Below are 24,386 nucleotides of genomic sequence, written 5' to 3' on the forward strand. Positions count from 1 at the left end.
AAATGCAGCTTCCTCCTCTGGCATTACCATGGCTTCGTTTTTGTCTTCGATGGTTATGTGTGTGGCGCTCGGGATCCCCTCTCCCAGTAGAAATCCCAGCCTTGTCAACAGTTCTTGAGCTGCTGGAGAGCAGCTCGGTTCATTATCGGCTTTCGCTTCTGGAACAAAGAAAGACAACAGTGAAGATTCTCGAATGGGGAGTTCTGGCTTCCATATCTGGACGAGCTGGCACTCCAGCTGCCTGTCTGGCGCTCTTGTGCCCCCTTATAAGATGCACCAAGTTTGACAATGCTGCCCGTCCTCCAGCAGCAGCACGCTCTAATTAAGAGGCTGTGAAAGGTTGCGAAAAAGTCACAAATGCAAAAGGGGAAATATTTGATCTGAAAAAAGAATATTTTCCATGTCATTATCCGATAGCATTCCAATTCCTACATCACGTGAAAAGGATACCACCGATAAGGGTTTCTGCTTCACCTTATCCTCAGAGAGCACTCTGTCCAGTGCCACAGGAGGCCAGCATTAAAACCCAAACCGCATGCTGCAAAGACCCAGCTGCAGGAAGACGTGGGTGGCAAACTTGCTGGACATACACTCCAGAGCAGTGAGACTCAAAGCCCACTTCCCACTCAGGTGCCAATTCTAAGACTCCACCTGAATCAGAGACAGTGATAACAGTCACGGACAGGACCTAATGTACTGCTGTTCATGCCACACGCAAAAGGTTCTGGGCACACTGCACATAAGGATGGGATGACCCAAGGCCGATCATCTGGATTTCTGTACTAGAGAGAGCATTCACATTGAAAGTTACTTACATGTCCAGCTAGAGACTAATCTTGAACCCCAAACCCAAGGGCACTTAGATTTTGTCAACTATGGCTGATAAATAACTATTTTCAACATTATTCTAACTCCTCTGTCACAACTTAAAGCACCCACTGGGATGAGATGATACACAGAAGCTAGCCATGCTTCCTGAAGCTGGAACTTAAGCACAATTTGTGAGTCTCGAGACAATTAAGCCATGTTTTGTTTGCTCTTCGACTTGTCAAGACACTGAGACCTACACATGCTTGAACCTCTTTTGCCAACATGTAGAAACCAACAATGAGCGAGGAGACTGAGGGTGGATAACAGCCATGCTGTGAGCCACCGCCATGTTCAGCTCTAACGTCATCTGCAAAGTGTAAGCGGGCAAAACCTTTGTGAAAACCGTATGGATGATGGTCCTCGGTTACACAGCAGTTTTGCCACACCGGGTACCCAGAACGGCAGCTGTGAGACAGACCAGGCTGGTGACATGTTCATAAAACAAAAGACACACACCACTTGCTCGCTCTGGAAAACCTCCCTGTTCAGGGCATGAGGCCTGCTTGCAAGATAGATCTTTTTAGTCACTCTAGAACAACAGTGGTGAGGCAGCTCTGTGTCTAGAGCCCTGTTGTTTCCAGATCATTTGGGTTAAACTCATTATATCCGTGGGCCCACTCCAACACAGGTGAAGGGAAACACTGCAGGGCAGGTGAACCACACCCCTACCACAACCCTAGAAAAAGTCCCTTCCTACTAGAGACTTCAAACCACAAATTCTTAAGGGAGATGGCACTTGGGAAAGGACGGGGGAAACCAAATCAAATCAACACAACCCAGGCACACCCAAAGGCTGAGTTGGGAAAACAGGTTCTATAGGTTCCCTCCCACCCCCCACTCCCACACACAACCTTCATCCTACAAACCTCACCCTTCTGCATGCAGTGTGCTTCGGGGCTCAGACAGCTCCTTATCTCAGGTGGCAAGATGACTGGGGGCAGGGATGAGATGACGATGGAGAGAGAAATGAGTGGGTGAGGGGACAGACCTTAGCAGCTTCTCTACTCCACACCTCCCCGCCCCTCTCTTTCCAAAACAATCTCCACACTGCTGCGCCACTGGGACTGTGTCCCAGCCCCAGAAAGTCTAGCTTCTGGTTCAACCTGAAACACTCTGGGGAAAGAGCCAGAAACTCCACCCTGTTGGCAGCTGGTCTAGAGGCCAAAAGCAGCTGTACATGCATGCTTGGCTGCTACAAAATTTACCCTGTTGACAAACATAGCCTATGGCTCACTTGGGACTCGTTTGAAAGTTCTAGACCCTGTGCAGGATCTGTACACGGAAGAGGGACATTACTGTTCCTTGGCATAGTCACTGCTACCTCTATACTGAACCTGCAGGTAGAAACCCCAAGTTTTCATAAGAGAGAGAGAGAGAGAGAGAGAGAGAGAGAGAGAGAGAGAGAGAGATCGAGATCTACAAGAATCTAAAAACAACCAGTTGGCCAGGCATGGTAGTAAAGGCCTATAGCATTTAGGCTGAAGAAAATGAACGGTTGTTACAGGATTGAGACCAGCCTAGGCTACATAGGAAATGCAGGACAGCAAGGGCTACACGGGAAGACATTTGTCTCAAAAAAAAAACCCTGCCAAACAAAACTTCTCATTCAATCTCCATGTTCAGATGAGCTGGAAAACTGTGGAACTCCAGGCTTAATGGCTGAGTTAAAAAGACACATCACAATTCATGATGAACTAACTGTTCCCTGTTCAGCCTCGGTGTGGCTATTACCAAAGCTCTAAAACCCCACTATGGTTGAAGATGAAGAGACACACATTCTTTATTTCATTTTACATCCATAACATCACCAAAATTTCATTTCCTCCAAAGGCTTCCCAACTGTTCTATTTATTTCTTTGAAGGGGTGAGGTGGGGGACACTAATTTTTCTAAACTTCCTCTGAGCGACTGTCTCCTTAGAAGGTCCCCTTCAGACTGACCCCCTTAGTGCTCACTAAGCCATTCATCTCTCTGGCCTAGCTCACAGCATCTTCTTTACCCCTCTGGCAGAGTTGCCCCACCCCCACCCCGAGTGAAGAATAGCAGTGCAGGCTGGGAGAGGAGAGGTGTCTGGAAGCCCACCCAGGGCTGCTCCACTATGTTGCTAAGGTTAGGATTTTTCTTGAAGCTGCTTTGTGCTCCAGAATGATCTAAACTGCACTCTACTGGGCATCTCAGAACAAACAGGCTGTCCTCATCTTACAGCTAATATTAATTCCTTCATCAATCATGGGGATACTTTGCCCAATATCTGTGGAATAAGGACTAGAAAGGGGAAGTACCTAAGTTCAGCTCACGTGTCCCAGATTTATGATGCACAGATGCAGAACTGAGAGAACTGGCCTCAGGTAACCCCACTGAGCAAGTGGACAGTGATGCTCTCATCAATGGCATCCTCATAGGATCCTCAGGATGGAGCCACTGTGGGAAGTTAGCCCATACGGAGGAGAGTGAAAACGAAGTCCACGGATCTCTTCCACACACACAGTACTTCCACACACATTTGAAGCAAACATCAAAGAACAACCTCTACGCTAACTCTCTGTTACAGCCACCACCACCACCACCACTGCAAATCTTGGGTGTCCTTCACAGTCCTTTTCCTTCCTTCTCTGCCATCTCGGGAGCCAGATAATTCCCCTGTACCAAGGCTATCAGACACCTCTTCTGGTATGACCCTCTCTCAGAACTTCAATCTCCTGACTACTGATGCGGCCATACCCACTTCCTGTAGGTTGTGAACCTCAAACCCAGCAACACGTGAGAAATACTTTCCGAACCACAGGATGGTTAGCGCCCCGCCAGCTTCTCCAGCCAGGCTGAACTTCTTCGCTAGCATTTAAGTTTTGGTTCCCCACATTCACATGTATTTTCAAATCTGCTTGTATTTCTCTTTCCCACAAATGTAACTGGTTATCATTTTCATGGTCCAGATAGCGTCTTCTAAACTCACTATTCCAGGAAAAAAAAAAATCTGCTTTACTGCGCACACCAAACGTTCTCACTAAGACCCACACTTACAAGTTCCCTTCCCAGATAATCTCCCCCACTCCTTAAAGCAGACACTGTTAGATGCCTGCTGGGACTGGAGCCTCATCACTAACGGGATCTTCTCCCTCTGTCTTTTGGTTCATCCAGCTAAGGTCCTGTTCTGTCAGCCTTGCGTGTCTCTCTAAGAACCAACTCCTTGTCTCGGTTGAGTCCTGGTGTTGTCTTTCTGGTCTCTGTTGCATTGATTTCTGTTATTCCTTCCTGTGTACTGGGTTTGGGTTTGCTCTGTTCCTGCATCCCAGACTTTTGAGGTCCATTATTAAGTTGCATATTTAAGCCCTCTCTGATGTGGGGCTCCTCCGAGGTCCCTGGAGCTCATCCATGAGAAGCAAGCCTCTCCCTCATCTTTGTTCTCTACGGCGCACTGGTTACTGTGGACAACTCTTGGCCATTCACTAGCTATGTGGCCTTGAACAGCTGAAGCACAAAAAAATCCTAGGATATATCTGTTGATCAACTGTGTTGGGGGAGATGGGCCCTGGACCAGACATCAGGCCTTTTGTCCTTATCTCGGGCGCTTCTACTCATGGCCTACATCTTGCTTAACTTGTTGTCTCTATGACTGCTGCTACAAACATTTCAACTTCTTTGTTTGTTCTTGTTTTTTTGTTTTTGTTTTTGTTTGCTTGCTTGCTTTGGTTCTGAGACAGAGTTTCTCTGTGTAGCCCTGGCTGTCCTAGAACTTACTCTGTAGACCAAGCTGGCCTTGAACTCAGAGATCTGCCTGTCTCCTAAGTGCTGGGACTAAAGGTGTGTGCCACCATGCCTGGGTTATACTTTTAATTTCTTCCTTGTTAATTCTTCTGCACCACCACAATTCCCTCCTTATCTCCCCAAACCAGTATTTTGCTCTCAGATCATCTATGTGCTAATTCGCTGTTTCTAGGCCATAACATTAAAGTATACCTACATACACGGTAGCTTTAAGTTCTTCAACTCATTTACCTCTGTATTTCCCTCTCATTTACCCCTCAATCAACCTGCTGAGACATGTTTCTGGCTCTCTCAGTGCTGGGGACAGAGCACAGAAGCAAGGACTCACTGTTCTGAGCTACAGCAGTCAGCCTTGGGATGCAGTCTTGTAGAACTAGAACCTCAGAAACAGAGGACCCTTTTAGTGTGGCTATTCTCTTACCCCTCACCGATGCCTGACAAATAGCGATTTCTTAAAGGTAAATTCCAGCGCAGACTTTAATGTGTACCAATTAACTTTCTGTACTCTGGTCCTGTAAAATCCAATGATCTGTTTTATGGGTTTTGTTCTGTTTTGTGCTGGAGAATTAACCCAAGGCACCGTGCATACTAAATGGGCTGGCACTCTACCAGAGAGCTACCCCCCAGCCTGCTCCTGCTTTAAAAGGATCATTTAGCCATGAGAGATTTTGTAACATCGTGGATTGGGTCAACTGGGAAAATGCTGGTTTTGCAAATCTTAAAAATGTTAGCACATTTTATTACACAATATCAAACCATCGTAATCATTAATATTACATGAGGTCTTAACTGAAAAATCCTGAGATGCTACCAAGCTCAATGTGACAAACGCCAAGTTCCTCCCCAAAAAAGTAACTTTCATTTAAAAGGTCAAGCTTCAGCATGGTGACTAATCCGTGAGGTGTCTCTCTGTTGTCACATTTGTTTCTTTAATTGAAGCGACAGGCTCATTTCCTGCTCATTTCACCCCTTTGGAATAAAGCGTGCGATAAATGCTCAACTGTGAACGACCTCAGTTTGCCAATCATTATTTCAAATAAATGTTATGTTTCATTTGAAAAGCTGCTAGTCTGGCTTGCAATTCAAATGGTGGCAAAACGCTGTACCTGTAGACAGCTATCAGACAGCGCGGGGCGGGGGAAATGTGTTGTGCAGACCTCCTACTGCACCATCCAGAATACTAAAGAGAGAGGTACTCAAGGGTCGGGATTTAATAACACTAATTATTTTCAGTGTCTTATCGGGGGAATGCTTGAGTGACTGTTCAGTCCTGTGGCAAGCACGCAGCACGGAAGGCTATCAGGACGCTCAAGAGGCAGTACCCTGCTCTGACAATTGGTGCTGAAGTTCTACTGAGGAATAGTTGTAACTGTTACAGAGAGTTCCCAGCGTCACTGTTCTAGTTTTCTTGCTGTTGCTGTGGCACAATACCAGCCAAAGTAACTCAGTGGAGGGAAGGGTTTGTGCTATCTTTGAGGTTACATCAACTACTGAGAGAGGGAAGCCAGAATGGGAACTCCCAGCAGAAACGACAGGGAACACTACTCACTTGCTCCTGCTTAGCTACCTTTCTTACTTACAGCCCAGGACTACCTGCGTAGGGATGGATGCCGCCCAAAGTGGCCTAGGCAATCCTACAGTCGATGAAGAATCAAGACAAGCCTCCGCAGAGAGGCCCGTGGGCCAATCTGATCGGGGCAGCTCCTCAACTGAGACTTACTTCTCAGGTGACTGCAAGCTGTGTCAAGTTGACACTAAAAGCTAACTAGCAAGGACAGAGGCGCATGCGTGTATGAGACACACACACCACACAACAGCAGGAGAGGACTTCTTAGAGTTTTAGCCTCAAAAAATGGTAATGAAGTGAAAATGATGAAAATGTATCATATGCATGTGTAAAACTGTCGAGAAATAAGTATCTACTTAAGAAAGAAAAGTCTGACCTAATAAATACAGACAGGAACTTAGAGACACGTTGGCTCTAAGAGACCACATTATGAGAACCAGTACGAAGTCTACCATTATATTCAAGAAAAGCCCATTTCTTAGAAATGAAAAAACAAAACAAAACAAAAAACCTACAGCCAAGCCTTCATTTTCTCAACTCCCTGGGGTAAAAACCATCTGTCCTTACTAATGCTTTCTTCTCCACTCACCTGTAACCTCATTCATTCAACCCCCAGCACGCTCCTGATAGCCCTACTCACTGCATCTTGATGGTACTCCTCCATTTCTATGAACTTTGCACACTGTGTCCTGCAAGGTGGAGAGTGGTAAATGCTAGGAGATTCATGGAGAAAGGAAGCATGGTTTCTCATTGCCTGCGCCCTGAGCACCCTCTGTGTGTTACAGTGTCTTAACAAAGCCACAAGGCTGGGGCTGGAGAGATGGCTCAGCGGTTAAGAGCACTGACTGCTCTTCCAGAGGTCCTGAGTTCAGTTCCCAGCAACCACATGGTGGCTCACAACCATCTGTAATGGAATTCCATGCACTCTTCTGGTGTGTCTGAAGACAGCTACAGTGTACTCATATAAATAATATAGATAAATCCTTAAAAAAACAAAAACAAAAAAACCCCCACAAGACTGCTTAGCCATGTCTTCTCGAAATAGGATGATCTTTCTCCTTCTAACTCACTTCATTTGGCTTCTAAGACAAAGGGTCCCTGGTTTATCTGCTGAGCTTATAGCTTGGTGCCCACTATGGCTCTCCAGTTTATCTACTGAGCTTATAGCTCGGGTCACACTATGATTTTCTCACTCTCAGTTCAGCACTCTGGCTTATTAGCTTTTCTACCATCTTCAAGGGGCAACCTCTCTAAAACAAGCTGCATCAAAGGGTTGGGGCTCCTCATCCGCGGTATTCACCACCCCCCACCCACACACACACACAGATTAGGGGCCATCAGTCTCTTCCTCTCAGGCCCTTCCCCCATCCCCTCTCTTGACTCTGCTCTACTGACTGTATTCACCCATTTCACTATGGAAACCATTTCCTCAGCATTCTCCCGAATGCTAGCCACTACCCGCTCTTTCCATCTGTTCTTCTGCCAGATGCTATGGCTCGAACGTTGAAGTCCCCTCCCATTCCTAAGTTAAAACCCAACCCTCAGTGTGACAGAATATGGGGCCTTTGGTAGGTGATTACTGAAACACATGGCCCTCCACGATGAGATTCATGTCACATATGAGAGAAGGGCCTTGTGATCACTCTCAGCAGCATGAGGTCACAGCAAAAAGATGGCTCCCTGAGAGCCAGGAAGGAGCCTTTGTTGCACAACAAATCTGCAAGCCCCTTGATTTTTACCTTCTAGGCCTCAAAACCTGGGGGGGGGGGGGGGGGGAGGGCCGCGGGGGGGGGGGGCAATCCGTTTCTGTTTTGGGTAAACTACTGAGGTGAGTAGTGTTTCTGACACAGAATCCTAGATAGACTACCAGTAAATCCTAAAGCACGCTGCAGCCGTCAAGCCTTGCAGCTCACCTGCTGAACTGCCAGTTCCCCACGGTCTGTATTCATTTCCATTCCCACTCCGAATCACAGTCACTTTGTACACGGGTCTTCAATCCCCTACTAGACACCAAAGCTCAATGAAGAGAGGACGCCATGCATGCTGGGTAACTCATCTCAAACAGTCCCTAACAAAGGGCTTTCACAAATGACTATCTACTGAAGGAAACAAAATGAACAGCTCCTCTACTCCCAGGCTCGCTTCCTCTGAACATGCACTAGGCACGTCCACTTCAACACTTCCATCAGAATGAGTCCCAACCAACCATTAGAACAGGGTGCACTGCCACCTAAAAAGCTGAAAACTAAAGATAAGCCAGGCTGGGCTTTGTTTCTTAGGAAACGAAGGAGAATATAATCAGGGGAGATACAGTGGTTTTTATTTCTAAAACTAGGTAGGGAATAGACAGAAGCCATTACTCTTTAGGTCTCCTTTCTTCCCTACATCATTTCGAATGTATGTATAAATAATTTATAAAAGTAAACTAATCAATAAGATACGGCCATCCACATTGATCTCAGAAGACGCCCTCTGCTCTTCTCAGATCATTTTGTGCTCAGTGACACTGCTGCGTTACGCATGTTGTTTCATTCTTGGTTTGTCCTGGTTTTTAAGACACAGTCATGCTTTGTGGCCTAGGTAGGCCTGCAACTCACTATGTAACCGGGCGAGCCTTAAACTTCCTCTCTACAGGGTGCTGAGACTACAGTCATGCACTGACCACACAGCTAGTGTGTGCTGTTTCTTACTTTTCTCTGGAAACCAAACTGCTAAGGAAAAGGGTTCCTTCCTCCTACCTTGAGATATCAGTTGCCGTGGAGAGATGATTCATTAAATAAGGGAGCTTTCTCACCCCACCCTAGCATAGCACACTTTGCTAAATGATCTAGTAAAACAACCAAAACTGAAATATGATTGTTCCCAACCTGAAGAACTAAAGCTATTTATTGCAGTTTAGTAATCACCTGTAGTTCCCCTGAGCTTCCTTCCCCTGTAGAGGAAGAGGTATTGTTTTGGGGGGGAGAGGAACACACTGAGTTTTAATGACAGGATGCTTATGCAGAAAGGGCCTGTTCTATTTGGTGCATAGGTTATGAGGACCATTTGACAGAGGGAGGCGGGGGTGGGGGGAGAGGAAAGAGAGAAGTGCTGTTTTCTCAATCCATTAAGTCACTGTTTTTGCCAGAGTTTAAAAAAAAATGCATGTTTCAAACATATTTCAAAATATTAAAAAAGTATATAGTACGTCTTTCCTTACAGATGTTTACAGGCTTGTGTAAACTTTAATAAACAAGTTTTTTGCTTACCAGAAAAAAAGAAGTTCATCTGGTTGAACCTACTTCCCAGATGGCTAGCTTAGTAAACAAAAATGTATGCTCATTGGTCTTATTTTCTTTTGACTTAAATTCCAAACACTGGGAAAAACAAACAAACAAACAAACAAAAACAAACTAAGAGTTAATGGAGGAGCATGTAACTTAAACATCTGGAATAAATTGATACTGCACAAGTCTAAGTGAAATTTCCAAGGCATCTCAGGAGGAGCTGTGCTCGACTGACTGCTAATCTGCCGAATACTGTCACGTTACATACTACTGACAGCAGCCAGGGGGTCACAGGGACATAAATAAGAGCACCCAAAGGAAGCATGGGAGGCGAGGAGGTCAAACTTTCAAGTGGAACTTGAGTTACGATGCCGATATTAAACTCTGGGAATTAGAGTTTACCCATCATGCTTCTGTGCATGCTTGGCTTATAATAATATTCAAAGCTCGGTTGGTTCCACTCAGCACCAGCGTCCACTTTAGGTTCAATGATCTGGACGTAACACTTACACTTTGATATGGCAGGCTTAATTAACTCCATTGAAACTTAAAAGATTCCACGAGGATTGCAAATCACGCCACCCTTTGCTAATTGTCAAGTTCAATTTCGTTAGGCAACTGCCTCTCCAGCAGCCAACAGAGTAACTCCTGGAGCTTGTGCCACATCGTGGCTATCTCTACATATGATTATGTACCCAGAAACACGAGCCATACCCCTGTCTCACACCCACAAAGAGGAACACACCTTGTTTCTTAAAATTAGCCAACTGTAAATGTCTCAGGGCTCGCATCTGCAACCTATGCATCCTAACGGGGTCTGGGGAAGCCGAATCAGAGAGCTGCAACCTTAGGAATGAGCACACGTGCAAGGTTTGGCCACTCTAGCAAGACCAATGGCTGCTCTTGAGTTTAGCTTGGCCCACGGTCAAGTATACACACACCTCCTCCTGCCAGGAAAGGCGTCCAAATCTGCCTCAAGCCTGAGGAGTTGACAATGAGAATTATTTGTAACCACTTTTCTTATTAGTCCAATAAAATTTGAAGTCTGTCTCCTCTTCTCACATCAGTAGAATCCATCATAGAAGCCCCATGAATCCTCCTGATGGTATCCATGTCTAATATAGTAAAAACTCCAGGACTTTAATCAAGCCAGGACTACGAAGTCTTTGGTCAGTAGAGATTCTGGTATGGGGTGACAGAATTCATCTGAATTGAGTATGATGACCAGTACTCAAGTTTGAAGACTATTTCTGTTTTCCCTTCAACGAAGAAAGACAAGGGGGAGAGGCTGTCTCTCTCTATGTCACAGCATCTGTTAGGTCCAAAGTGGCCCCCAGAATTGCAGTGCTCTGACAAGTCCTAAACAGAAGAACTTTGGCCAGGTAAATAGAAGGATTTTTATTAGGTAGACAGAAGGCTAAAGGAGGGCTTTTATTTACCAGGAAGTTCCTTAATTTATCCCAAAGTGGCAAGGGCATCTTAATACCGATCAACTGAAAAGCCAGTATCAGCTCAAAGATGTCACCCTGCTGACTGTTATATAAAATCTGCTTGCTTCTGGCTGGAGAGATGGCTCAGAGGTTAAGAGCATTGGCTGCTCTTCCAGAGGTCCTGAGTTCAGTTCCCAGCAACCACATGGTGGCTCACAACCATCTGTAATGAGATCTGATGCCCTCTCCTGATATGTCTGAAGACAGCGACAGTGTACTCATATGCATAAAATAAATAAATCTTAAAAAAAAGAAAGAAAATGGTATTTAAAAAAGCTGCTTGCCTTTCTGCCATTCAACTCCTCTCTGTGCCCCCCCCCAGATAGTCTCGGTTTGATCCCCAATAAACTTTCCTTTCTATCCCTGCAGTGGCCAGTTCAGTGGTGTCCCCAAGCCCTCACTTACAGCCATCTGACCTAAGTTGTCCGTACCACAAACCTTCAACACCTATATATCAACCGCTTCATCCCCCTAGTCACAAATCTTCAATGTGCGCTGCTTCTACTACCCAAACGGTACTGGGTGGTCTCCTCATGCCAGGAAGCCTGCATCAGCACCAGTGCCTGTCCAGTGCATCCCAAAACCATCTCCTGTTTACCCATTCCAGCTTTTGCATTTCAGTTCATTTTCAGGTCAGCACTATACACTCCACTGTTCAGCCTACCCTACGTCTTCCCGTGCCTCAGCAGACACAGAATGCACACAGTGGTTATGAAAGGAAGGGGTTCTCCATTCCTACCATGGGGGAGGCAGAAGGGAGCCGGCCATAGGCGTTCTACAGTGGAGATCCGGGTGTTCTTCCCATGGATGACTGTCTTACAGTGTTGGAAGTAATTAGACGCTTACCTCTGCTTCCCCAGAGGAGAAAACAAGCTTTTACAGGCTAAGAGTTTTACTCTCATGTGTGTGCAGGGAAACACACTACGGGTTTAGAACATTCTGTGGACCAATCAAATCCCAGGCAAGAACAAACAAACAAAGTCTTGGGGCTGATTAAAAAAAATAACAAAACCTAGCCAAGGTGGTGGCGGTGGTGCACACCTTTGATCCCAGCACTTGGGAGGCAGAGGCAGGCGGATCTCTATGAGTTCGAAGCCAGTCTGGTTTACAGAGTGAATTCCAGAACAGCCAAAGCTATACAGAGAAACCCTGTCTCAACAAATAAACAACAAACGCAAACTATTAATGCATCTATTAAACGCCACAAGCATTAACACATGTTATACGTACACTTTGACTTAGAAGTATGTGGGGTGTGATACATTGACTTTTATGGCAAAAAGAAAAGAGGCTTCAATCAGTTTGGATTTTCTTTTCTTTGTCCCTAATCCAATGCTCCCTCTATAGAAAAATCTCAGATGTTTAACTTTTAAAAAGCTTTCCAAAGTCACCATGTGCTCTTAAGTGAGCTTGTTTAGTGAAAGTCTCAGATTCTCAGCCAAAGCCTGCTCTTAAATATTCTGGAGGGGTAATGTGTTTGTATAAAACAAAAACAAAACAAAAAAACAAAGTCAACTGGCTGGCTTTGCATGCTTCCCAAACCCAGCGAGGTCAGAATTCAGAGGATACAAGACCCAAGCCTCAAACAATGCAAATACACCCAACTCAACTATTTCTGCCACTGTATACAATTTCAAGAATTCACATTAGCTAAACAAATCTCTGTCAATTGCCCAAGGGGAAAAACACCTCCCAAATACATTTGATTCAGTGAAGCATTCTTGCAAGAGACTCTCAGGTTTCTTTCTGAAATGGAGAATGCTACTTACTATGCACAGTCTTTAGGGAAAGATGCAGACATCATGGAAAAGGTACTCTTACCAGTTGCACTGGGCTCTGAGGGCTTGGACCCTTCTCTGAACGGGATCATAACTGGATCTCCCGGCACCCTGGGGCTTTCCACATACTTGGGCTTCCTGACGGGACCTGCAGAGGGAAAGATCTGAGTGTAGCTAATTTTTTCCAGATACAAACAGAGTTTCAGAACATACAATGTGTGTCCTTACCAAGACCCAAACACGCCTAAAGGCTGGCCCTTCCCTCCCTTGAATACACAGGCTGTCAGTTCAGAGCAGACACAAGAATGTCCAGTCTGGCCTGCCAAAGGAGACCAGGGTGAGCTCCGTTTGGAGAACGTAAACTCTGACCGAAACCGAAGCCACTCTCCTCTGCTGTAGTTTCCGTGGCTGTCCTTACTGTGTGACAATAGGTGGTTTTGACATGTTCAGACCAACACAGCGGTAAGGACTGCTGTTCTATTGAGATGCTATTTTCCTGTCCCTGGGATACAGATGCTTTGGTTTCTTGGTATCTACAAGGCAGGACTCGTGAATTACAAAACAGCTGGCCTTGGTATCAACAAGACCTGCCATTGAATGTGGGCCTCTTATGGGACCGATGACTCCTGGCTGCTTTCTTGGCAGCTGAAGCAGCTGCCCTCAAGTTGGGTGTGGCCAACAGTCCGGCACAGATCTGGGAACTGGGAACGCTGAGAGTCTTATTCCCCTCTCCCAACCAAAACTTATCAGAAAGATCTGGCACTTCTGTTTTATTTTTGAGTCAGGCATGCCTAACTGACATCCATCCTTCTGCCTCAGCCTCTGGAGTGACTACAGGTATATATTACCACATCCACTGGGATTCTTTATAATTTTATGATTTCTTTTTTTCCTCTCCAGAGAAAGCTCTTGGAATTCCTGATGAGACTGAATGGAACTCCCGTTCCCTGCTGCTGGGGACAAGGATGAAGTCACTCTGGAAAACAGCTAAGCAGTTGTTCAAAAAGTTCAACAGAGTTCTCATGGGGTCCAGCAGTTCTATGCACATGCAGCCGTACATCCACATAGAAATGGATAGACTGTGTTCACAGCAGCGTGATTGCCACAACCAAAGGCCCATCAGTGGAGAGAGCAGAACACACTGGTTACTAGGAGAGGAGAAGAGACGAAGCACCTATTCATGCTGTAACATGAACCAACTTTAAATATGCTAAGCCACATCCTACATGACGCCTTTCGACATGTAACTTCCAGGGTAGGTGAGCCTACAGAAACCAAAGGTTTGAATGCTTGCCAGGGCTAAAGATATGCCAGCTTGTCGGGTAGTGAGTGAGGGAATTCTTTGAAAGGTAACAAGATGTTCTAAAATCAAACTTCACAAATCATTCATAACATGTCTGCAAACATGCTAAAAAAAATGACAGTTCTGCACATATCTGGATAAGTGAATTACTTGGTCTATGAACTATACCTACAGTGACTTGAAAAGCAAAGATAATGTCTATTTGCGCCATCTAAATATTACGTTCCCTTTTCCAGAATCACCTGTTTGACCTTGTAACAGCTTACACAAGGTCACAGAAAAGGTGGTAGACACTACTCTAGGCAAGCTCCAATGCTTGTCCTCTAAGCAGCCTAGGCCAGTGCCCTAACCAGGCCAGTGCTCCTGCCTTGTCCTCACAGTGAAAGGGTGATACACACAGACTCTGAACAACCTCCTGTCTGTACATCTCATACGTCTGAAAAGAGTGTGCTCAAAGTATGGCTTACGGTGAGAGATGCTGCCATCTAAAGGCTTACTGTAAAAGCATCTATAGAAAAACAACTCAATTCCAGCCGGCGGTAATATATTGCGTCTGAAACAGGCTGTGTTATCAAAGGAGCTTCTTCTTAGAAAAGGATGCTACTTCAAACTTTAGCACGCATGATTACAAATGACTAATGAAGCATTGAAGTGCATGGTTGTTTTAAAAATTTATCTAACTCTGTCAGAAGACTGTTTTGAATTTTAGTATAATGGTTACAGAAATGGGGAACTATGTTCACAGTCTAAGTGGGGACCATTGCCTATACAACAGCATCCAGACTGTATCTAATACACATATACGTCCACACTCAAGATGCATAAGAGGGAAAACAAAAAGGCCAAAGCATTTGACAGGAAGAACAGAAACAGCAAGGTGGCCACAACAAAAGAAACAGAGTGGGGCACATGAGAGCTGAAAACTATACAGGCTTTGGCTTGTCCCCAGCTCCCTACAACAGCAACTCGGAGCGCTGCTATCCTATCTCTTACAGTTAAAGAGCAAAGAGGCAGCAACGCCTCTGATTACAACTGTCTAATGATGTATAGCCGTTGCAGCTCCAGCCTTACCCACGGCTCCGGATACCCTGCCCCACTCACCAGAACCCATCAAAGCGCAACGGCAGCAAATCCAGGGATCTAGTTCCGGGCTTCAAAGAACTTACCCATTATCCCCTCAAAAGCACCCTCTCTTAACAGCTCGGCGCTTTCTTAAAATGTGGATCATTTCCCAGGCATAGCCAGTGGTTTCTGTGAAAGGTGGGCACAGGAGCCTTCTGTCACTCAGAGCCTTCAGAAGCCACACCCATCTGTTTAAGCCACACCCAGAACAGCAGTCCAGTAGGCTCAACTCAACTACGGGAGAAGCAAAGCTAGGGTCGAAGGTTCAAGGCCAACCACAGCTACAGAGGAACTTCCTGGCCAGCCCAGGTAACTTACTGAGGCTATCTGAAAACACCAAGTGAAAAGAGCTTAAGGACACAGCTCACTAGGAGCGCACTCACCTATCACATGCACAGCCTACAGTCAATCCCTCCTTCAGAGTCTTGCTTACAAGTTCATGCTTGCCAATCCGGAGGGACTGAGATGTTAAAAGATCTGGATGCATCTAGATTCAATCACCATACTCCTCCTTTCTCATCTCCCTCTTATGCCTATCTCACTATGCCCCCTGGGGTTAGGAGACAAACAGGCAGACAAAGCTCTTACAGTGGGGGCAAAATCCATGAGGACCCAGACCAGACCAATTTGGTTCCCAGGCAGAAACAACGATGCTGGATATGAAAGGCGATCTAGAATACAGGGAAGTAAATAAAACCATTATCACCCATGCATTCAACCTGGGGAGAGCCAGGAATCTGGGGAGAAAGGCACAGTATTCGCTATTTTTAGGTCGGGGAAACTGAGGTTCGAGTTAAATCCAACAATTTGCTCCAAGCACTGAGGAATCCACACAGCTGTCTGTGCCTTTCTGAAGCCCAGGATTGAGCCTCCACGGGGAACTCTAGTTTGAGCAAGAGCGAGGGCTTCAGAGCAGGTAGCAAGGCTTTTTTATTCATGCTGTGTGTCCCGCATGTCCCCTAACTTTTACTAGCAGCAGAAACAGTAAAGCGAATATAAACAACTGTTCTCCAGCATGACCCTTTTATTTAAATTGCTTTTCACGAACAGCGGAACCTCCGACGCTGTAAAACAAGATACATTTATAGGCGGAGAGGTTTTATTCTTGCCCCAATTGATCGTTAGAGAATTCGTGCTCGGCTTCTATCAAGCAAAGCAGATGAAGACTCGTCTGCCCTCTCTCCCTCTGAAACACCATGAAAGCCGCAGTAAAGGGATTAAACAGAAGCAGCCAAGGAAAGGGGACAGCTACAGGTGAGAACCTGGCTTCTTCCTGAGGTAGGGAAGAGAATTCATGCAGCAGAGGACGCAGCAGAACAAAAACACCAAGGGGTCAGAGAGCCTGAGAGTCTCAGACCAGTCAGAGACAGGGGCCAGCAAGGCCAACCCAGCGGGGTGGAAAAAGAGGCCTCTTCCTGAGCCAGGAATATTTCTTCCCTGAACCTGGCAGGTGAATTTATTTCTAGGAAGGATGAGTTCAAAGCCCCCGAGAAGTGTAGTGTTAAAATAAAAATAAATTGGGATTAAAAAAAAATGTTATGTGCACACTAATGGGCCAAAATGATACACATCCCTTACTCTCTACTCAACTGTGGTAATATGGACAGACACGGTGGACACTAAGGCAGGATGTGATGCAGAGGGCACATCTCTGGGGAAGCTCAGACCTGCCAAGTCCCATAGCTAGCAGACCCCTGAGCACACTGTGGCACAGTCTGAATGTTCAGCAGAGCCATATATAAGTAAAGATATGGGGGAACGGGGGTAGATGATTTCTATCAACTAAAGATTCTGCCCCATAAGTCACTTGACTGAAAGAAACAGAGTCATAAAAGGACTGAGGTAATACAGGGAGGAACACCCCCAGGGAGAAAGCAAGAGTGTACAGTGACCAGGAGTGTCAGTCAGGAATGTGTCAGCCACGCAGGCTGCAGCTTCAAAGTGAGGACGACCGAGACCTTACTGGTGCGGTTACCTCCACTGGTCTTCACCTGGAGTGGCCATCTATTGCGTAAAGTCCATGCTTAAAGTCACTCCAAATACAACAGCCAGACAACTATGGACCCAGATTAGTACTGAAGAGCCCATTTCCCTTAAGTCCTGTCACTCGGAGGAAAATTACTGCCCAGTGCCTGTCCACACTGGCTTCTGTTTAAAACAGACACTACACATCCCCTCAGCACTGACTAAAGCAAAACAACTTTCCTCCTTACACAAACCAAGAAGGCAAGGCTGCAAAGCACGTGCCCAAAGAGAATGACGCTCCTGCTACATCTCTGCACTACGGCAAGAGCTCTAAAAAACAAGGCTGCCAGGTCTGAGTGTGAGCTAACGTGTTTAACGTGTTGGCCAGATGACTATTCCTGGTGGTCACTCCTGAATCGTGGTCTCCCAAGGCCACATCAAGAAGCTGTCCACCTTTAGTGGTGTCCCCAGATAGTCTTGATGCAGTGTGGTCTGAGGTGTCGACAGGATCTCAGACCATGCTTTGGTAGCAAAAGGGAGACCCACAAAGACCACCAGTGACTTTCCCACTCCTGTAGGCTAATAAGGGTCAGATGGCTGTGTCCCAGCCTGGTCTAGATTAAGAAGCTTAAGGTAACAGTGTTTTGTTTGATTTAAAACAGAACAAAAACAACAACAACAAACAGAGTCTCAGTTGGCCCAGGCTAGCCCTATGTAGCCCAAAATGACATATTATAGAATATACTATTTACCCAGGCTGACCTTAAGAACACAGTCCTCCTGCCTCCACCTGTTAAGGGCTAGGATTACAGATATCCGAGCTGTATCTGGTGAATGGCCTATTCTTGATCATAAATCAAACTTATTCCATATGGGTTTTACCTATCTATTTATTTTGGCTTTCCAAGACAGGGTTTCTCTGCATAGGCTGTTCTGGAACTCACTATGTACTCCGGGCTAGCTCAGAGGTCAGCCTGCCTCTGCCTCCCAAGTGCTGGGATTAAAGGCCTATGTCACCACTACCCTGCCTGTGAGCTAACTTTAAATCTCTTTCCCTATACCAATCTGCTTTCCTCAGCTCTCTATGTGCTAATGAAGGGGCTCCCAAAATGATAAAGGACCCTCAAAATCCAAGGATACAAAGAAAAAACATGCCAAACAGAAGATACAGTCCCAGAGTTTCAGTGGCCAGAGCCCAGCAGACACGCTCAGCTGCTTTAATCCCGGAGAAGGGCCTGGAAGACACTGGTAAAGCCACCCCAGTCGCTGTACTCTGCCAACGGAAGGCTCAGCCTTGTCCCCGCTAGTACTCCATCTCTGCATGCACACACTCTTCCCAGAGGCCGGCCTTCCTACTCTTTTGGACTTTTTCATCACACAGCTATTTTGCTGCTTAGAAACTGCCTTATAAGGAATGTTTTTAAGGAGGATGATAGAAATAAAGCAAGCTGGGCTTTATCTCCAGGCAGTAAAAGAGGGGAGGGCAGAAGTTACTTCTCATTTCAGAGCATTTCTGCTAAAAAACAATTCTGTGCCTGTATCTGTGCACGCAATAATCGGGGTGGGTTGAGGCTGCCCACTGCACAGCAGTAAAGGTCCCATCAATTTTCTCTGGGCTCAGTTTTCACCTTTCATGTTGGAAGATGGGCACAGGACAGGAAAATCAAACAGACTAAGGATTCTCTCGATGGCAGAGTGCTCTTTATCTAGAGCCAATGATTTTCATTAGCAAATTCAAATGGCAAACTACTGTGGGCTGCTCTCAGTCTCTAGAGATTTTTGGTCTCAATAAATAAAAGACAAAATAAACAACAACAACAACAAAAAACAAAAACTGGCTCAGGACGGGTGGAAAGGGCTCAGTGGACAGGACACTTGCTGCACGCAAGAACGAGAGGCTGCATTCTGATTCCAATGCTCACAGTAATAAAAACAGGTATGACCATCGGTATGCATCTGTAACCACAGCACCGTCGAGGTATGCTGGGGCATACTAGAGATCAGCCCAGTTCCAGTCACAAAGGAAGAAGGCAGAGTGCAGAGTGCAGCAGAGCACACACCTTTTCTTAGAAGCAGAGTCTTGTAGTCTGGACCTGGCTACGCAGGCCAAGTTGGTATCACACCCTCAGTGCCCCTCCTAAGTGCTGCAATTAGAAGCATGCACCAGACATGGCCGGTCTTAAAGAGTTTCTTTTTGTTGTTGTTGGTTTAGTTTTATTGTTTGTTTTTAAAACAGGGTTTCACTATGTAACTCTGGCTGGCTTCGAACTCACTGTGTAGACCAGGCTGCCCGTAAACTCATACAGATCTGTAATGATTTTTTTTTTTTTAAGAAGAACAGGATATACAGACAGAGCTTCTAAAGTTTGACCTCTTTCCTCCTGTATTCCAGTGGTGGTTTGAATATGCTTGGCCCATAGTGAGTGTGCTCTTTGGAGGTGGAGCCTTGTTGAAGGAAGTGTGTCACTGTGGGGGTGTGTCACTCTGAGTGTGTCACTCTGAGACCCTCCTCCTAGCTGCTTGAAAGAAAGTCTTCTGATTGCCTTCAGAACAAGATGTAGAACTCTCAGTTCCTTCAGCACCATGCCTCATGCCATGATAATAATAAATATCTGAATAATAAATAATAAATATAATAAATAATAAATAATATAATAAATAATAAACTTCTGAACCTGTAAGCCAGCCGCAATTATAAAGACAGCACTTAGCTGTCTTTGTAAGAGTTGTCTTGGTCATGGATTCTGTTCACAGCATAAAAACCCTAACTAACACAACTTCCAAAGAGAATGTGGGAGCTGTAAAAACGTGGTATATGGTAAGAGGAGGAAGACTAGAGTCAACAGAGGCTGCAGCAGACAGGGACTTTTCAGCCCACCCATCCTGCACTCAGGGAGGGCTAAAGCAGTGATGGCTGCCCACAGATGTAGCCAAAGGCCAAAGCTAGCATCTTGGGAAGATTCATTCTGAGAAAGGCAAAGTCAAACAATCTCCACCCGCAAGCCCTGACAAAAGTATTCTTTGTTCTACCAATTAAAAATAACCAACTCCCCCCCTCCACCTCCACCACCAAAAAAAAAGCTGCTGGGAGCCAGTGGTGGCTAGAGAGACAGCTCAGAAGTTAAGAACATTTGTTACTCTTGCAGAGAACCCACGTTGAGTTTCCAGCACCACAACTGCCTGCAACTATAGCTCCAGGGCAATCTGATGCTTCTGTGGCTAAATAACACACACACACACACACACACACACACACACACACACACACCCCACACACCACACCACACACACACACACACACACACCACACACACACACACACACGCAGGGAGAGGCAGACATACACACAAAGAGAGAGAGAGAGAGAGACAGAGGGGGGGACAGAGAGAAAGGGGGACAGAGGAGAGGGGGAGAGGGGGAGAGAGAGGGAGAGAGAGGGAGAGGGGGAGAAAGAGGAAGGGAGAGAGAGGATAAGAGAGAAAGAGGGACAGAGGGAGGGAGAGGGGTAGGGGCAGGAAGAGGGGAAGGGGAGAGGGGAGAAGGGAGAGGGAGGGAGAGAGAGAAAGAGAAGGAGGGAGAGAGGGAGGGAGGGAGAGGGAAAGGGGTGGGAGCAGGGAGAGGGGAGAATATGAGAATATCTCTCAAACCTGGATCTTGAGCAGAGACCTGATATACAAGTGGTAAATGTCCCACCTGCTTTCACGTCACAAGCCACCATCAAAGCACAAGCACACTGAAATACTGTCTAAAGTTACCTTCAGGTCATGTCTTTGTGGTATATAAACCATAAATTAATTTTGTGCTTAGACGTGGGTCCCACCTCTATGATATCTTACTGTACGTATTAATAAATACTCCAAGCACTAAAATCTGACTTCAAGGCACTTCAGCTTAGGTGTAGTCAACTGGTATGAACCAGTTTTAAGTAAAAGGGAGAGCCATTAATTTTATGGTGGCCCTGGAAGAAAGATCTGTTCCCTTCCTGGAAGGGTCATGTCCCAGTTTTCCGAAGAGACGGAAACAGCCAGTGAGGAGATGGCAGAGGAGATGGCTCTGCCGTTGGTTGGTCCTACGGCAGGAAAGGAATCCTGCATCCTTTGAAGTAGCTAAATACAAAGAGAGAGAAGAGGATCCTGGGAACCTTCTTCCCCTGCCGGTTCTGGGCACTCCATTCCCGAGTGTGGTCACCTATAGTTGTCAGAATGCACATTCTCAGACCCACCTTACAAGAGCAATTCTGGGCTACCCACCCATGGGGGCGGGGGGGTTGTAAAATTTATTTTCATTTCATGTACATCAGTATTTTGACTGCATGTCTGTATGTCTATGTGAGAGTGGAACTGGGGTTGCCAAGTGGGTGCTGGGAATTAAACAAAGCTCCTCTGGAAGAGCAGCCAGCACTCTTAACTACTGAGCCACACCACCGCCGCCGCCCCCCCCCCCCCCATAGGTATTGTGGCCTTGCCTACTTCCTGAGGAAGCTTACAATCAAGTGAAAAAAGGAGAGAGAGAGCTGTCATGGCACAGTGCTGTCACTAGGGAAAGCATCAGAGAGGAAAAGGCACCGCCAGCGAAGGACCTGAAGGTGAGGGGAGGAGTCATGGTAGGAAATGCTTGCAGGTGAGGGGGCGGAGTCACAGTAGGAAGGCGGAGTCACGGTAGGAAATGCTTGCAGGTGAGGGGGCGGAGTCACTGTAGGGAATGCTTGAGAGGTTGAAGGTCTCTTCCCACAGATATTGACTCCCAAGAAGAAAGGGGTTTCTAAAAAATGCATTTTACTTAATTGTTAAGAAGTAATATTTCTCAGGGGGAAAAAATTAAATTTGCAAATACTTCCTCAAACTTTCATTTAGTACAATGGCTACAGCACACCTACTCTAAACCCTCCGCCCTTCTGTCAGATAAGAGACATGAAGAGGCAGATGAAGAGCAGGTGTCTCACCCACCTAAAGATCCCCTCCCCGTGGGAAGGTGCTGAGTTCCTGCTTCATTCTTCCTCCCTAGCATCCAGGAACGGGTCAGAGCAGAACAATCCTGAGTCTCACTCTCAGTGGTAAGGTAGGAGTAGCCCATCTCCCTTGGCTTTACCTTTGATGTGCATGTGTGCACGGATACTCCGCCACCTCTCAGCATGTATAGGAACCTGCCTATTCCACACCACAAGGAAATGGCCACCCCAAAGACACACACATACTATCCTTCAGCCTCACCCTCAGAATCATCTGTCTCATTCCGTCATATCCATCTAACCTCTGGGCACTGACATCAGGGCGAAGAGGGCCTGAGAGATGCAGACACCAATCACTCTTACAGAGAAGTATCTATGAAGGACTGTTAAGTGGAAAGACTTACAGGTTATAAAGAAGATGAATTATAGTTGTTGTTTTTTTAACAGTCTGAGAGCTGGGGATGTATCTCAATTGGCAAAGTGCCCGGCTAGCATTCATAACGTCCCGAGTTCAATCCCCAGCACCACATAAAGTGAGATGCAGTGGCCCAAGTCTGTACTCCTAGCACTTTGATGGTAGATGCAGGAGGCTGGAGCGTTCAAGGTCATCCTTGGCTACACAGTGGGCTCAAGGTTTGTCTGGGCTACAGAAAATCCAGTGGCATCAATTACAGTTAACAAAGCCCTCTCAGCTGAGCTGGATACAGAGACCATCAAAGATCCCTAAGCCCCTCTCAGACAGTGTGCAGACCTTACAGAACAGCAAACACCTTCAACCACACAAAAGGCGCAGCTGCAGATGATGCGGAACCACCTAGCTCCCGTTCTGCTGGTGAGACTACAAAACGTTTAACTGCTTTCAAAAATAGTTGATGCTTTCATACAAAATATATCGTACATACTATATGATCCTGGCAATTCCACTCCTAAGTCCCCTAAGTCCCTCCCCAAGGGAAAGGACACTTGTGCTTATACAAAAGACAGTGTGCGTGCAGTTAAAGCAACTTCATTTATCATCACCCCAAACTGGAAACTACCCAAGTGACTTCCAACTGGCAAATGGACAAGCTGTGGCATATGCATGCAGTGGACTACTTGTAAAACAGGCAGTAAAAGTTTATCGATACCCACTGTGACATGCATGAGTCTGAAGTGCACCCAGCCAAGAAGCTGGACTCAAAAGGGTGTGCATTAGATGGCTCTACACATCACATCCTGAAAAGGCAAAGTTCTGGGTTTGGAGAAAGACCGTGGGTTTCCAGGGCTTCAGGGTGCAGCCAACTATAACAGAATATATGAATATACTGGGATGCAGAACCGCTCTCTGTCTTCATTGTGCCGGCATTTACACAATTCCAATGCATTTGTTGAAGCTGAGGCTCTGTGCTGAGAGATGTCCCTATTTCCTCTTCTCTCTTTCCTTTGGCAAGGGATGTGGACATGTCTGCAGAGTAACTTAGAAAGTTTTCATGAGGCCTTCAGGCAGTACTGTGTTAGAAGTGTGTGATAAGATAAGACATGTCCCCAATCAAGTCACTTGATTTCTAGAGGCCTACAGAGACTGGGGTTAGGATAAGATCCCTGAGGTGAGGAACCATCTGGAATCATCCAGGCAGGTCCCAAACACATGCATGTTAGTATGAGAAAGGAGGGGATAAGACTGCCACAGAAGTAGAGAGTGGAGGGTGTGGCCACCAGAAGCTACAGAAGGTAAGCATTTTCCCAGACAAGTACTCTATGGATGGTGCCTGCGGCTCAGACAGACAAACAGCTGAAACCACCAAATGGAGATAACAAGCCACCATAGCCCCAGGGAACACCTACGCTTCAATACCAACATGGGAGCCCCACCATGCCCAACTCCTCCCAGCCCCTCCCCCCCATGAGGGGCAACTTCATGGCACCAAGGTACTTGTAGGTAATGTGCACTGCTAAAAAGAAAGGGCAGTAGGTGTCTTGTTTCAACTATTATGTGTTTGACGGGGCTCCGTACTCGAAGCCAACTTTAATCCTGACATAGTAACACACATTTTCTGTCCCTAATCTCACCTCTCCTGGGTTGAGTTTATCAGCTGTCCTACAACCTAAGCAGAGTTTACGACTAAATGAAGAGCTGAAATAAACTCAGAGAGCAACACGATTGTTATTAGGAACACGCTTGTCACTTCTACCAGAACCAGAGTATATCTAGTAGAGAATTCCTAGTCTTTAAAAAAAAAGTGTAGTAAACGGAAAGACTGAGCAGCCTTCATGTCCTACCTGAATTGTGTCTCAGTCTCAGGTGATATTCATATTAAATATGATTTTAGATTA

At 46.0% G+C, this 24,386-nt stretch overlaps 1 protein-coding gene across 2 annotated transcripts in view; it reads right to left on the reverse strand.

Moving 5' to 3' along the window:
* The window catches only part of Tanc1 (tetratricopeptide repeat, ankyrin repeat and coiled-coil containing 1), a 237,244-nt gene that overhangs the window by 74,133 nt on the left and 138,725 nt on the right, over positions 1–24,386 (reverse strand). For both annotated transcript variants that reach the window (XM_021177913.3, XM_021177906.2), the window contains exons 5-6: positions 12,779–12,883; positions 28–158 (exon numbers count right to left, since the gene is read on the reverse strand). In XM_021177913.3, coding sequence (XP_021033572.1) covers positions 28–158; positions 12,779–12,883 — 236 coding nt within the window. The remainder of the gene's footprint in view (positions 1–27; positions 159–12,778; positions 12,884–24,386) is intronic.

This window comes from Mus caroli, unplaced genomic scaffold, assembly GCF_978045245.1.
Source record: "Mus caroli unplaced genomic scaffold, Mus_caroli_1 scaffold_2, whole genome shotgun sequence".
Classification (NCBI taxonomy): Eukaryota; Metazoa; Chordata; class Mammalia; order Rodentia; family Muridae; genus Mus; species Mus caroli.